The sequence below is a fragment of the Lynx rufus genome, unplaced genomic scaffold (assembly GCF_022079265.1).
Source record: "Lynx rufus isolate CCGP_SWC_20201006 ecotype Redwood Valley unplaced genomic scaffold, mLynRuf1.p SCAF_17, whole genome shotgun sequence".
NCBI classification, from domain to species: Eukaryota; Metazoa; Chordata; class Mammalia; order Carnivora; family Felidae; genus Lynx; species Lynx rufus.
Window position 1 is genome coordinate 11135995 of NW_025814831.1, and position 15564 is coordinate 11151558.

The 15564-nt window shown below is 51.1% G+C and overlaps 1 protein-coding gene across 1 annotated transcript; it reads left to right on the plus strand.

Annotated features, from left to right (window-relative positions):
- Window positions 1-2502: 2502 nt before the first annotated feature.
- Window positions 2503-13597, plus strand: SERPINA11 (serpin family A member 11). Its single transcript, XM_047079770.1, has 4 exons — window positions 2503-3145; window positions 8667-8940; window positions 11373-11520; window positions 13394-13597. Exons 1-4 carry the CDS (start codon window positions 2503-2505, stop codon window positions 13595-13597), a joined length of 1269 nt encoding a protein of 422 aa, XP_046935726.1.
- Window positions 13598-15564: the final 1967 nt, after the last annotated feature.

The following is a 15564-nucleotide window of genomic DNA, read 5'->3' on the forward strand; positions in this document are numbered from 1 at the left end:
GAGACACAGAATCGGAAACAGGCTCCAGGCTCTGAGCCATCAGCCCAGAGCCCGACGCGGGGCTCGAACTCACGGACCGCGAGATCGTGACCTGGCTGAAGCCGGACGCTTAACCGACTGCGCCACCCAGGCGCCCCTCTTTTTTTTTTTTAACGTCTACTTATTTTTGAGAGAGAAGGAGAAAGCGCGCTAGTGGGGGAGGGGCAGAGAGAGGGGGACAGAGGATCAGAAGCGAAACACAGAACCCAATGTGGGATTCAAAGTCACAAGCCAAGAGATTGTGACCTGAGCTGACGTCGGACGCTTGCTGACTGAGCCACCCAGGTGCCCCACGGCATCTGTATTCCTGATTTCCTCCAGGAGCAAACTGATTTTTAAATTGTTTGACTTCCCAGCGTGAATGGAACCCGACATTAAGGGAGCCCACCAGAGCTTTGCGGGAGGGAGGGAGGTCACGGCCTTGGGAAATCGCCCACAGTACTTTGTCCAGCAAAGTTTCAACATAACTGATAATTAGGCTGTACTGGTCCCTCCCAACAACCGGCCTTTGGGGCATTTAGGGCCCCGAGTGCCATAAACCGTCTAAAAATACGATCTCTCCCACACCGCCGTGGCATCTGTAAGGGATCCAGAAAACATCGGTTTGCGCAAACGGTGCCGATGAAGACACAAATGTGGGGCGCCTGGGAGACTCAGTCGGTTGAGCGTCAGACTGCGGCTCAGGTCGCGACCTCACCGTTCGTGGGTTCGAGCCCCGCGTCGGGCTCTGTGCTGACGGCTCGGAGCCTGGAGCCTCCTTCGGATTCTGTGTTTCCCTCTCTCTCTCTGCCCCTCCCCCCCTCAAAAATAAATTAAAAACATTTTTTTTAAAAAGACGCAAATGTTATCAAGACAGAGGAGCACCAAGAATCGTGTGGTCAGCGGAAGGGTCAGTTCTGAAGGGAGCAGGGGGACGACACTGTCCTTACTGAGGACATCGAGGTCCGGGGGGGAGAGGGGGAGGGCTCCAAGTGGCCATGTGACAGCGTGTGCGCTGTGAAGATGTGCGGTGTGTGCGTGGAGACCCTGAAAGGGCACTAGACGAGGGTCAGAATGAGCAGAGGTCAGCCACGTCTATGCTGCAGCGTCACCTCGAGCTGGAGACCCGTTCCAGCCCCTGACGAAAGGGTCTCCTGCCCCTGCACCACTTTGACTCCCTGGAAGCAGCTCGAAGGCTTCTCTGGCACATTCTATAACCTGAAGTGTAAGAGAGACAGTATTCATTTCCTAGGGCTGCTGCCACAAAGCACCACACCCCGGGGGGTCTCAATGACAGACAGGTATGGCCCCACCATCATGGCGGCCGGAAGTCCAAGATCAAGGTGTCGCGGTAGACCACTTCCTTCCGAGGCTGGGAGGGAGAACCCGCTCCAGGCTCCTCCCCGAGCTGCTGGGGGTTTGCTGGCCACCTCTGGCATCCTCGGCTGTAGGAGCATCACCCCGATCTCTGCCTTTGTCTCCACAGGGCCGTCTCCCTGTGTGCACGTCTGTGCCCAAGTGTCCCCTTTGTAGAAGGACACCAATCATATTAGATCGGGCCCATCTAATGACCTCGTCTTAACTAATTATACCTCAACTACCCCATTGCCAAACAAGATCACATTCTGAGACCCTGGGGAGTAGAGCTTCAAGCTATGAATTTGGGGGGTGCACAATTCAACACAGGTCAATAGGCATCTTCCCTAACCCTCTGCATCAATTAAGATACAGCCACTGCATGTGACAAGGGCTGCATGTGACAGCTGCTGCTTCAGACAGCAAGTCTGATGGAGACAGAGCCGGTCTGTGCTCCCGGGCTCCGTCCATCGTGTGGCTTTGCCACCCCTCGTGGGTGGCCCGCGTCCACCGGGCCCCCGTGACTCACCACCACATCAGCACCCCAGCTAATGAAAACCCCAAACACTGGCGAACACTCCCCTTTCCTTGGGGACCTGACCCAAGAGCGGCTCCCATCATCCTCTCCCTTCCAACGGGCAAGAGTGGAAGTTGATGTGGCCACACCTCGGTGCTAGCAAGGCCCAGCGTCCCTCACTGTCACAGTGTCCTGAACATCTGCTCCGTAGTCACCCCAATCCTTGAAAGGTGATGAGTGATTCAAAGAAATACTTGAAAGAAGAAAAAGAAAGGAAAAAGGAAGGAAGGAGGAGGGAGGGGGAGGGAGGCCGGAGGTGGGGGGAGAGAGGAAGAGAGAATAAACCAGGGAAGTTTCTTTTTATAGCCCAAGTCCTTTTGTCAACAAAACCTTGTAGACGTATTAATAGTCAAGCAGATTTAGGGCAGCTCTTCAGACTTGGGGGAGAGCGACAGAGCCCCGCCGGCTCACCTCCCACCTCGTCCCCTGCAGGGCCCCTCATGACACCTGTGCGGGGTACAGCCTGGGCGTGAGGCTCACTGGGCGAGCAACGGGGACCCTGAGGTTCCGGATGCGGTAGAATGGCGTGTTCACTGTCTTGTTTTCAGAGGATGGGTCCAGCTTGGCTGTGGCTGCTGGGAGCAGCGATCCTGCCCTCTGTCCATTGTCGGCCCTTTCCTGCCCGTGGAGATAAGAGTCCGGGGGCGCCTCCAGCCCCCAGCGATCAGCTGTCCGCGCCAGCCCCCGCCTACCACAAAATCACACCGACCATCACCAACTTTGCCTTGCGCTTGTACAAGCAGCTGGCCGCAGAAGCCTCGGGCAACATCTTCTTCTCCCCGGTGAGCATCTCTGCCACCCTGGCCCTGCTCTCTCTGGGGGCCCAGGCTGACACCCCGACTCAGATCCTGGAGGGCCTTGGCTTCAACCTCACGGAGATCTCGGAAGCGGACATCCACCGGGGTTTCCAGAGCCTCATCCACACCCTTGACCTGCCCAGCCCCAAACTTGAACTGAAAGTAGGCAACTCCTTGTTTCTGGACAAGCAGCTAAAGCCTCGGCAGCACTTTTTGGACACCGTCCGGGAGCTGTACGGAGCGTTTGCTTTTTCTGCCAACTTCACAGATTCCGCCACGACCAGGAGGCAGATTAACGAGTACGTGAGAAAGCAGACGTACGGGCAGGTGGCGGACTGCCTCCAGGAGTTCACGGGAGACACGCTCATGGTTGTCCTGAATTACATCTTCTTCAAAGGTGAGGGCTGGCTCGGGCCGAATCCCTTCCGCCTCCTTGCCCCTGAAAGGCACCCGTCTTGAACTCTTGCAGAGGCTCCAAATATTTAAAGCGTCTTAGATGACCTACTTCTTGACTTATCGACATTTGTTCGCTCTTGCCATTTCCTTCTGTTCCGTTTTTACTTATTTTTTGTTATACTCCCTATCATACTCTCCTAGGAATAACTCCTTTTTTAGAAAAATTTTAGTTTTTATATGACTGTCTATCTTGAGCAAAGACAAATTTTTTTAATGTTTATTTCTGAGAGAGAGCGAGAGATAGAGTGCGAGAGGGGGAGGAGCAGAGAGAGAGGGAGACACAGAATGCGAAGCAGGCTCCGGGCTCTGAGCTGTCAGCACAGAGTCCGGTGCGAGGCTCGATCCCGTGAACCGCGAGATCCTGACCCGAGCCGAAGTCAGCCGTTCAACCGACTGAGCCACCCAGGCGCTCCCGAGCATAGAAAAGTGTATAGCATATTAAAACCATCATATACTCCCCTGCCAAGAATGAATGTTTACATTTTACCATTGGCCTCAGATTTTTATTTTATTTTTTTAAAAAATCAATGTTGTGGGGCGCCTGGGTGGCGCAGTCGGTTAAGTGTCCGACTTCAGCCAGGTCACGATCTCGCGGTCCGTGAGTTCGAGCCCCGCGTCGGGCTCTGGGGTGATGGCTCAGAGCCTGGAGCCTGTTTCCGATTCTGTGTCTCCCTCTCTCTCTGCCCCTCCCCCGTTCATGCTCTGTCTCTCTCTGTCCCAAAAATAAATAAATGTTGAAAAAAAAAATTTTTTTTAAATAAAAAAATAAAATAAAATAAAAAATCAATGTTGCAGGTAGAGTTCACCTCCTTTTGCACCCTTCCCTGGTCCCGTTTCCTCCCAGAGGCAACCACTGTCCTATGTGTTCTAAATTTTACCAGAATTGTATCATACTGTACATATTACCTCGGGCTTATGTTTTAGTGCCCTCACCACATCTTAATTTGTGTGAACAGCTTATTAGCCCATTGTGACTGCCGTGTGAATACTCGCTCCCTGTAGGGCTCATTTCTTTTACTCGGGTTATGTCCTGACTTAGTAGCATGTATCTCGATTGTGATACTAGGAAAGTGAGCTCCTCCATTGTTTTAAACTCAGGTCCATTCAGATGTTTGTTTTTACCTGATGTTTGTGTCTCTTCCGGGATCCACGTTACGCTGGATCGCCACGTCATTGGGGGCTCCTCTGGACTGTGACGGTTTCTCAGACTTTCCTTGCTTGTAATGACCTTGCCAGTTTCAAACCGTGCCGGCGAGGTACTTGGTAGCATGTCTGTAAGTTGGGACTTGCTTGTTTTTCTCGTGATTAAAACTAGGGTAACGGGACGTGGAGAGGAGGGCCACACAGGGGAAGGGCCATTCTTATCGCATCACGCCAAGGATACGTACTCTCGGCGTGACTTACCGCTGTTGATGTTGACTTCGACCATCCGGCTAAGGTCACGCCCGCCATATTTCTCTGTTGTAAAGTTACCCTTTTCCGAATTGCCAGACTGTGCTCTTTGGAGGAAGTCACCGTGCCCATCCCACACTTCGGGAGTGGGAAGTTATGTTCCCTCTCCTTGAGAAAGGAGGACCTACCTCAATTATTTGGAATTCTTCGGTATGGGAGATTTTTCTCTTCTCTCACATTTATTTATTCAATCATTTGCTTACATCATTATGGACTCAAGGGTATGCATTTCATATTCTGGGTTGTAATCGACTAATACTTAGTTTTGTTGCTTAAAATTTCCTGGCACTGATCATCAGGAGAACTTTTCAGTTGGTTCCTCGATTGGTTCCACCATTGCTGATTTTCCTTCCTTTCTGGAGCACTTCCTTGCTTTCTGGCAGGACACCTCAAGCTCATCTTTTATAACTCCTGCCCCACCCCACCCCACCCCCGCCCCAGAAAACGTCTCTGTCTCTCCATGCTGCCATCTAGCTGATTCCTTCCGCCCAATTTCCCTTTTACTAATTACCTCAAAAGCCATGCTGCTTATTACTTCAAACCCATCCACTGAGTTCTCAATCTCACTGACTGTATTTTCGCCTCGAGTTCTTAGTTTTTCAAGACCTATTGTTTTGTCCCAGTGGCCCTTCTGATGAAGTTCAGTCCTTCCGTGTTTTTAACACACTTTTCAAAATGTCTTTCGGATTATTCCATTATCTGGAGATCTCGAGCTGTGAATTCTTGGGTTCGTTACCCCAACTGCTTCTCTTTCAGGAGAGGATTGAGATTTTCAGCTCTGAGCTCATCTTCAGTGGAAATTATCTTTTTGTGAGTTTCTTACGGCCTGTTGTGGCAAGGTCTCTGGGAGACAATTTCACATTTGCCTCCGGTATAGTCTTATTGGTTTCCCTGGCTCTATTTTAATTTCTAGGTTGGGGAGTCCCTGCACCGAATTAGTAATAACAACAAAGAACCCAGAGCAGGTGACTCCTCCCATCTACCCCCAGCCTGGGAATGTGGTGACCTATCCTACCTCATCCCTGGGCTGCTTGACAGAGTTTTGCAATCCAGTCTTCCCGGACGGGGAAGGGATTGCCTTTCGTAGCTTTTGACTATTTGCAGAGAGATCGGTCCCAAGCGTGGTCCTCAATTTTATTTATTTCCCCTGAGAAGGCATTAAGCACCACCCCTGAAGGGCTGTATCTGATTCTGATAACCCCTGAGCCAAATGACTTCCAAATCAGAGACACACATTCCTGCTTTGTATCTGGAAGCTTTGAGTCTTGTTGTTGAACTCAGCTGTTTATTTATTTATTTACTTATTTATTTATTTTTCCATTGGAGCAGACAAAGGAAGAGCTGGGAGAGGGGACTTACTTGAGTTTCTTCTTGGGGAACACTGCTTGTGGCAGGTGACAGCATGGGGACCCAGGCGAGACCGGCACTTGCAGCAGATGACCTTGTCATAGTCCCATTCCTGGGTCGGCTGGCGGTGGGAAGGCCCAGCGATGCCATCTCCCAGGTGACACAGCGAGCACGGGGTGACTCTTCCTGGCCATCGTAGCCTGAGAGAGGACGGCCATCCTCCAGCTGTTTGCCCGCAAAAATTAGGTGCCCCCCCCCTTGTCTTGGAGTTTTGGCTTTGACATTCTCAGGGGTGTCACTGGGCTCGACCGTGATGGCGATGGGCCTGCCCGTCAAGGTCTTCACAAAGCTCTGCCTCTCTGCATCTGCCACAAGGCCACGGCCCCCAAACCACTCAGCCGCCTAGTCAAAGGGAAAGAGAGGTCAAGTATGTTTAAAATGTTTGCCGAGTGAATGATTTCAAGTCGAACTTAGGTCTCGTTTTGAGGCCTCTAGGAACGGTATTCATTAATTTGTTTTCACAATATACATCGAAATTAGTCAGAGAAAGACAAATACCGTATGACTTCACTCTTATGTGGAATTTAGGATACAAAACAGATGAACACAAGGAAGAGAAGCGAAAATAATATAAAAACAATATAAAAATAATATAAAAACAAGGGGGGCAAAACACAGCAGACTCTCATGTTTAAATACAGAGAACAAACTGAGGGCTGCTGGAGGGGTTGTAGGTGGGGGATGGGCTCAACGGGCCAGGAGCATTAAGGAAGACACTTGGTGGGGTGAGCACTGGATGTGACACATAGGCGATGAATCTCAGGAATCTACTCCTGAAATCATCATTGCACTATATGCTAACTTGGATGTAAATTTAAAAATAAATAGATAAATTAATTAATTAATTAAATATACATCAAGTACTACATTTCAGGGACTTTGTTAGTGTCTTGGGAAACTCTATGAATAAGATAGAGTTTTCCTACCCTTATGTAGCTCATAGTCCCAGGAGAGCTGCAAATGAGTAAAAAGGCAATTGCAACTCAATGGGACAGTAAGTTCTGCTTGAGTCGGCATGGGTGCCATGGAGCTCTCGAAAGATACAACTTTCCAGACTTGGGGAGTGAGGGAAGGCTTCCTGGAAGAGAAGGCATTTAAGCCGAGACATGAAGAGTGAGTTGGATTTACTCAAGCCAAGAGGCCGTAAGAGAGGTGGGGAAAAGAGGGTTCAGGTTGAAAGCCCAGTGCGTGCAGAGGTCCAAGGAAAAGAAAAAACTATGGCACTTTCAAGGAACTGAAATGAATTTAGTCGGACTAGAACACGGAACACAAGAGCGGAGTGCCTGGGGGACAGTACCAAGAGTTGCGATAAAAGGATAAGCAGGAACTGTGTGGAGAATTCTAGGATTTACCTGTAGGATACCAGAATTACCAAGAAGTTTGAAGCAGTGGCGTGGCATGATCACATCTGTTTTATTTATTTATTTATTTTTTTATTTTTGGGACAGAGAGAGACAGAGCATGAACGGGGGAGGGGCAGAGAGAGAGGGAGACACAGAATGGGAAGCAGGCTCCAGGCTCTGAGCCGTCAGCCCAGAGCCCGACATGGGGCTCGAACTCACGGACCGCGAGATCGTGACCTGGCTGAAGTCGGACGCTTAACCGACTGTGCCACCCAGGCGCCCCTGATCACATCTGTTTTAAAACAATCAGTCTGGCTACAATCTGGAAAATGGTTTGGAGGAGAGGAAGGGTGGGAGAACAGAGACTAGTCAGGAGGTTCTCGAAGGGCTCCAAAGTAAGGAAGGTGGCCGCTTTGGATAAAGTTGCAGCCTTGGAGGTGGAATCGGCAATACTTGGTCACTGATGGGACGTGGGCAAGAGGGACAGGATGAGCCAGCTTCCCATCACCAAGACCAGGGCTCTCAGGAGGCCAAGTCCGGAGGCTGTGGTGCGTGGAGACCGTAAGGAGAAAGAGAGGATACTGCACACGTGGACAAGGCTGTGACCCACAGATGCCACATTTCTGTGTCTTGATGAGCTTTTTGGCATGATACGTAACATTTTATTAACTGAAATCTTTCTCCTTTTTCAACCTGAGTATTAGGAAGTTCAGAGGTGGCGGGGGGCGGGGGGGGGAGGCTCTTGACCTTCTCTGTAGGAGATGGTTTAGCGTGGCAGTGAAGGGTCAAGTCAGAGTTTGCAAAGAACATGAGCTGTGGAGCCGGTCAAGCTCTAGTCCCTGTTCTACCACCTAATGGCTCTGCAAACTGGGTATGCTTCTATAAATTCCCAGGGACTCAGCTTCTCGTTGCTGACATGGAGCTCCTAATACTTGTTTAATATTAATGTTCATGCAAGTGTAAAGAGATAATGCCTTGCACATGGAAGGTAAAAGAACATTTTAGCTTCTTGAAAGTTACATTGCTCTGAAATGGAACAAAATCGTAGACCATTGGAGCTTAAGTGCTGGGGGGCTCACTCTGGCGGCTGGGCCGGCCCTAAATTCTGGCCCCCTGATTCTGTATCCACGCCACTTCTCTGCCTTATATTTATATACACCCCAAGAGGAAATCACCAAACCAGTGCGGCTTAGGACGTGTCTGCCCACAGTTGCTCTCTTGGAGTGTGTTCTCATACTTTTGTGGATTTTGTGTCCTAAGCTAAGTGGAAGCATCCTTTCGATCGCTACCAGACCCAGAAGCAAGAAAGCTTCTTTGTGGACGAGCGGACCTCCCTCCGCATCCCCATGATGCACCAGAAGGAAATGCACAGATTCCTCTATGACCAGGAAATGGCTTGCACGGTCCTGCAGATAGAATACAGTGGAAACGCCCTGGCCCTGCTGATCCTCCCCGACCCAGGGAAAATGGAGCAGGTGGAGGCAGCTCTGGAGTCAGAGACCCTGAGAAAATGGGATCGATGGCTTCTGCCCAGGTAAGTGTCAGAGCAGAAGGACCCCGGCAGACTTGATTCAAGAATCCAGGCCGGCCTTGATCAATGCCAACTGCAAAAGCCCAACCCTTAGGTTTGGCTCATTATTCTGCCCGTCAACTAACCTATGTGGGTTTGGGGCAATTTTCTTGCCTTTTGGGTCTCCAATCGCCTCAAATGTAAAATGAGGTCATAATAACTGCCCCCATTGGGTTGCTTGGAAGATTGGTCAAGTTAATACATATAAAGTCCTGAGACTGGTCACGATAAGTGCTCAGCAGGCATGCATCATGCGTATCCCTTCCCGAGGGTTTCTCTGGCCAACTGTCCTTCCTCTGGTTTCTCCCTTTTCCCCGAATGATTTACCACCAGAATGTAGCGAAGTGTAGGCAAAAAAAAAAAAAAAAAAATCAGATGAAGGACAATTATTAAGAATACTTATGACTCCCACGGAACAGTGTATATTTCTCAAAAGAGCTCCTACTGTTTTTAGTTTACTTAAAAATTCATTTGACCAAAACGTAGAAGAAAGGGATACCACTACCTGTGACCCAGTTGCGAGAATCTCCATGAACAGTGTAGGTTTTGTTTAGGTGCCCAATCTGCTAGTGCACCTCCTGGGTGGTGTAATGCTGAGTAAACAGGAGTGAGGGATTCTGTTTTCCTCTCTCTCTGTCCCTCCCCCCAACCTCACTCTCTGTGTCTCAAAATAGACGAACTTAAAAAAGAAAAGGAAAGAGAATATCTGTTCTCTCTCTCAATTCGGTGGGTGGACTGGGCTCGGCCGAGTGGTTCTCACTTGGGGCTTTCCTGCACTAGAGTCAGATGCTGGCTGGGGCTAGAGCAGTGAAGCCTCAGGTGTCTCCTGGGCTAGCTGTCTCCTCAGATAAGGGCTGAACAGGTGTCTCTCTCTCCGTGCAGCGTCTCCAGGAGACTAGCTTGGTCTCCTGCACGGCAGCTTGGTGCAGCTGATGTTGTTATATGGCAGCTCAGGTCTCCGGGAAGGGGTGTTCCAAAAGACAGGCAGCGAAAATTCCTGCTCTTTTAAGATCTGGGCTCCAAAGTGTCTCTTCTGTCATATTCTTTTGGCCGGAGCAGTCACGGAGCCCACCCTGGTGTGGGGGGCGGGTGCATATACCAAAACTCCTGATGGCCGACTTGAAGTTCTAATACACCATCACTTGGTAGGTACCAGCCACCCTTGTGCCCACAGGAGCCTCCCCTCAGCTCCCCAACCGCACTGAGGGGTAGGAAAAGGTGTTTGTGTTTGGGCAGACATTCAAGTACCAAGTAAAAGAGACAGAGGTCAAGGACCTCTGCCCTTGAGAGGACGAGAAGAGAATAGCCCTGTGGTCTATGAATCCACGTAGCTGTGGCCGGTTTCTGATTCCAGCCCCATATTCTCAAGCCCCCCCTGGGGTGAGCCTGTCCCTTCCCCCCAGCACAGAAGGAAATACCATAGCATCTTCTAGACCAACAGATTTTCCCTCCAGAAGGTCTGTTTTGACCTCTCGCTCTGACTTTCACGAAGCAAGACCAACTGAAGTTATTTTTCTAAACCTCGGACGTCCCCTGTTCCTGGTTCTCGCGCCAGAAAGTTATGATACCACAGCAACACTGGGCGGCTTTCAGACACGAATAGTTCAGACTGCCAGGCCTCCCTCCGTTCAGCTGTGAGGAAGGTTCGCTTGCCCAGGGGACTCGGGCTCACTGGCACCTGTTCATTCCTCATTTATGTGGGTTGAACACCTGCTGTGTGTTGGGCTGTCAGCCAGACACCTCTCTGCTAGACCCGACTCAGACTCCTTCATGGGCTGGGCCTGCCCTCAGGGCTCCCTGCGGACAGTTCGCCGAGTGGGCCGAGATAGCCTTGTTTTCTGTTTCCCACGACCTTCCCCAGCTCTTCGCTGTTCAACCCTTGACTTCCAACTGCCTCGTACTCCCACTGGGCATCCGGACACTCCTATTGCCCCAGAAGTTAACTGGCAAGGACGTGATCAGCAGCTTTAGGGTCTGAATTCATCAGAAGCAAAGGTTTCCAAGCCGGTTCTTACCTAGCCCAGCTTATTTACCTTGCGTGGCTGTTATTTGCATTTGATCAGTTAAGCCTTGTGAAATCCCTTGCCCGATGTAGAAAGTCCTCCAAAAACGTGCCCGAGATGAGGACACATGGCCATGCTGGGAGTCTTCTCAGATCCAAACACAGGAGGGCTGAGGAGGTCACAAGAGGTCTGGAAAGGTCCGAAGAGGAGGGAGCTGCAGGGGGGGTGGGGGGGTGGAATGTTCTCGCACAGCAGGGAATATTGTGGTAGGACCGGCTCCCCCTCACCCTGGGAAACGCTTCTCCCTCCCAAAGCTGGGGACGGCCCACAGACCCGGTGGGAGCAGCACAGTTAATGAGACCACACCACCTCTCTGTCTGATTCTCCCTCCAGCCTGTTGGATTTACACCTGCCAAGGTTTTCCATTTCTGGAACATACCACCTTGAAGAAATACTTCCCCACATTGGTCTCACCAACATCTTCAACCTAGAAGCTGACTTATCAGGAATCACTGAGCAGCTCAACAAAACCATCTCCCGGGTAAGGTGGTAAACATGGACGGAGGGGACAGTCTTTTCTCCTTCCAAGTGGGCGTTTGAAAGTCAAGTTTCCCTTTTCTTTTCCTATTCTGGGTCTGGATCGCAATCTACAAGGCTTATTTTCAGGGGCAGCGCTCTTTCCACCTCTCCTGTCTATCCTTCGGAGCAGGGACACCGAGTCCTGAAGAGACACGCACTAGGGGTCATCCACAGTGCCAGAATTTTCCCGGGTGTGGGAAAAGCTTTGCCTTCATTCCCCATACTTCCACAAGGGCAGGCATTGAAACTCCATCTGTCTTTGTTATAGCTAGAGAGAGTAGTGGGGCATGAATACAAAAATGTATCCATCAGCCTTGCTGCAGGGACCCGTAAGCCCCAAATCTCAGTGCATTATGGTGACAGTGGCTTATTTCCTGTCTACGGTACATGTCAGAGGTATGTTACTACCACAGGGCTGTGGACTTACTTCACACTGCGTCTCCCTTCCAGGATGCAGGAGAAGGGAGAAGTCCCTATTTGGGACATGCCATTCCCACGGTGATGGGAAAAAAGCAAGAGAAACTGTGTGATCGCTCTCCGCGTTTCTCTTCACTGTGGCCTATGTCAAGGCCCCTCACGTGCTGCTGGCCAAAGCAAGTCCCGTAGTCAAGACGGCCATCAGTGGGGTGGGTCTGTGTTCTCTTCCAGAAGGAGGCCATTGGTAGTCACAAGGCGTGGGTGGGGATCCATGACTCTCTAATAGGAAGAGAGAGTTAACCACTGGGAATAACCATGCAATTTTCCTTCCCTGCTCTATCTCTTATGTTTTAGGAGAGAGTCATGAATTGTCGCTTGAGTCTTTGTTATAATTTTCTTTTTGAGAGAGAGAGAAAAGACGGAAGTGAGTGAGGGGCAGAGAAAGAGAGAATCCCAGGCAGGGCAGAGGGAGAGAGAGAGAAGCAGGGCTCACACAAAAAGCAGGGCTCGAGCTCACCCAAAGCTGGGCTTGTGCTCACCTGATGTGGGACTCGAACTCACGAACCGTGAGACTATGACCCGAGCTGAAGTCAGAGGCTTAACGACACCCAGGCACTCTTTGCTACAAACTTCATAAGGAAAGCATTCTGTCTTTTGCTTGGGAAAGATCAGCTGAGATCAGGAATGTAAAACAAGGCAATAGGGAGTGTGTGCACGGGAGTGTGTGTGTGCACGGGAGTGTGTACGTGCATGTGTGTGAACAAGAAGGAAAAGAAATAACTTGGCTTTTTAAAGAACTTATTTCTCAGTGTATCCCTTCATAGAACTTTTTAGAAGTGAAAGGGATTGTCAAGGCCAAAATTTTTCAACTTTTTTTTAAAGCCTCAGAATCCTTTCTTCTGAAGAAATTGTGTGACAATGAGGGTTAAAAAAAAAAAAAAAAGGAATCTTCTCACAGAGGAGGATAGAAGGTTTGGCACATCAGACAACCCGGTCCCCGGAGCTCATGTTAAAAACCAGTGATTTAGGCTGAGCAGGTCGTTATAGAGAAGAGGCGACCAAGGCTTAGAGAATGTGCGTGCAGCTTGGAGCGGAAAATGGCCCTCAGCCCGTGTCGCCTGGGCCCAGATGCTTCTGTCATGCTCCCAGAACTTGCCGTTGGGAGTTTGCGGCCAGGTTCATGCTCGGCCCGGCTCAAGCCCATCTGTCTTCTGCCAGAGAGCAAACAGCACCATCAAGGCCAGCCCCCGGGATGTGGAAGAGGGAAGAAGCAAGGAAAACGAAAGCTGCAGTTGCCTCCATGGAAGGGGCCTGAGGGGGTGACTTTACCTCCATCTCCCTAGAACCACACCAGGTGGGATCTGTCCCCTGAAAGCGCCCGGGGCTGATGCTGTCCCTGTCCCTTTCTCCCCCTCCAGGTGTCACACAAGGCAGCAGTGGACATGAACGTGTGGGGAACCAGGGCAGCGGCTGCTTCGGGCCTGCTCTCTCAGCCTCAGGCTCTGAACACAACTTGGGCCCCACAGGCACGTTTCAACAGGCCTTTCCTGGTGCTCTTTTGGGAGGTGACCACTCAGAGTTTGCTCTTCCTGGGGAAAGTCGTCAACCCGGCTGCAGGGTGACCGCAGTGGGAGGCCGGGTGGCGGTTTGTCTGCCCCGGAACAATCAGGAAGGCCGGCAGATGGGCAGCCTGCACCGTGGGCTGCCATGAGGAGCAGTTACTCAGTGTGCAAAGATCCCAATAAAGTCGACCTTGGGTTTTGTGAACATTGAGGTGCAATGTTTACAAGGGAAGGTCAGCGTGCAGAGCAGCCTTGAGCCGTATGTCCTACGGTCTCGTGGAAGCCAGGATAGACCGTGATTGGATGGTCAAAAATGAAAACAGCTGATGCCGTGCCCACCCCCCCCCCACCATGGGAGATGCCCGCCACCCCTTCCATCACAGCGGGTCTTTCCTGAGGGTCCCAGGAAAAGGCACAAAGGACATCAGGAGGAATGAGGAGCTTTCTCCCTTCACGGTGGCTGACCTCGGCTCTACCGCCAAGTGAGGCCATCCTGAAATGTCAGGGCCCCTGGTGTCAGGGACGAGATCACTTTCAGAGGAGATTGGGGCCAGGGCAGGGGCTCCAAATCACGCTCTGTGAAAAGAAGGGGGGCGGGGTGGGGATGGCCAGTGCAATAATGGGCCAATGCAGCATGGGAGGTCAAATGCCCAAGGGCAAGATGAAAGAAAGTGCGAGGGTCAACATGGCCGGGTGGGCACAAACGTGGTCTGTGGGATGCACTGGGGAGCCATAACCAGTTGCAATGGAGCACCTTTGGCGGTTGGAGGCTCCCTCCACTGCCACAAGCACCCCTCCAGTCTCAAGGAGGCATCTGTCTGAATCTACTGGGGGAACCCAAAGGATGTCAACCTAGCTGCACGTATGTGCCACGCATGTGACAAGACTCATCCCCATAGTGAAGTTGGTACCAAGACCTAGAGGGTAGCTGCAGGTGGTTCACATCTAGGAAGGAGTCATCGCAACAAGTGTCATTGGAAGAAATACTCCCATCCACACCCTAAGAAGGTCAGACTTGAGTTGGATCCTGAAAACCAGGTAAACCACAAATAAAAGGTAAGAAGGTAAGACAGTCTGGGGGAGGGTGGAGACCCTCTATGGGTAAAGGAGAAAGGAAGGGAAGGGTAAAAAATAGAGAGAGAGGGGCGCCTGGGTGGCGCAGTCGGTTAAGCGTCCGACTTCAGCCAGGTCACGATCTCGCGGTCCGTGAGTTCGAGCCCCGCGTCGGGCTCTGGGCTGATGGCTCAGAGGCTGGAGCCTGTTTCCGATTCTGTGTCTCCCTCTCTCTCTGCCCCTCCCCCGTTCATGCTCTGTCTCTCTCTGTCCCAAAAATAAATAAACGTTGAAAGAAAAAAAAAAAATAGAGAGAGAGACCCAGTTTTGCAGTAATAGAAAGTTCACGAAGGGTGACAGTGGAAGGTAATGCCGGAGAGGTATTTGGCGTCAAAGGTTGGAGGCTTTAGATGCCAGATAAGAAGCGTGGACTTCGTCCTGCAGACGGTGGGGAATAGCTGTGGGCCAGCGAGCAGATCTGGATGCGGACAAAGTGTAACTGTGAAAATCATCTGGGAGCTGAGTATAGATAAGACCCAGGGTGGTGAGACCAGGGTGGGGGCCGGCAGGGAAGATGCCGCACCGGGGTCCACCCGACCACATGCCCTGTCCTGGCCCATATCCCTCCTCTGACAGACCACCAGCACACAAGTCCCCTGTCCCAGCCAGACCCCTGTGGCCCTCGGCACCTCCCCACCCTACACTCCCTGCCTATTGGTCCCGTGGACACGACTTCTCTTATTAGAAAGGAAGGAATCCCAGAGAGCCCACCCCATGCCCTGGGCAATCTAACACACGCCATATCTTTCTGTTGCTTTGAACTAGACATTGAGCACTAGCTACCTTCCAACGCTTGAAGATCTGCCAAAACCCTCTCCAACTGTGGAATTGGCTCCTGCGGAAGTAAGTGACTAATTTTCCTGGGGGCACGCAAGTCAGAGATGTTAAAGGAAGAGCTTCCTGAATCGAACATT

What these genes read in the sequence shown, in the direction of transcription:
- SERPINA11 (XM_047079770.1), top strand. Translation starts at nt 2,503, where the DNA reads ATGGGTCCAGCTTGGCTGTGGCTGCTGGGAGCAGCGATCCTGCCCTCT. An exon ending in GAATTACATCTTCTTCAAAG is followed by an intron (nt 3,146 to 8,666) that starts GTGAGGGCTGGC and finishes TTGTGTCCTAAG; the next exon opens with CTAAGTGGAAGCATCCTTTC. An exon ending in GATCGATGGCTTCTGCCCAG is followed by an intron (nt 8,941 to 11,372) that starts GTAAGTGTCAGA and finishes TTCTCCCTCCAG; the next exon opens with CCTGTTGGATTTACACCTGC.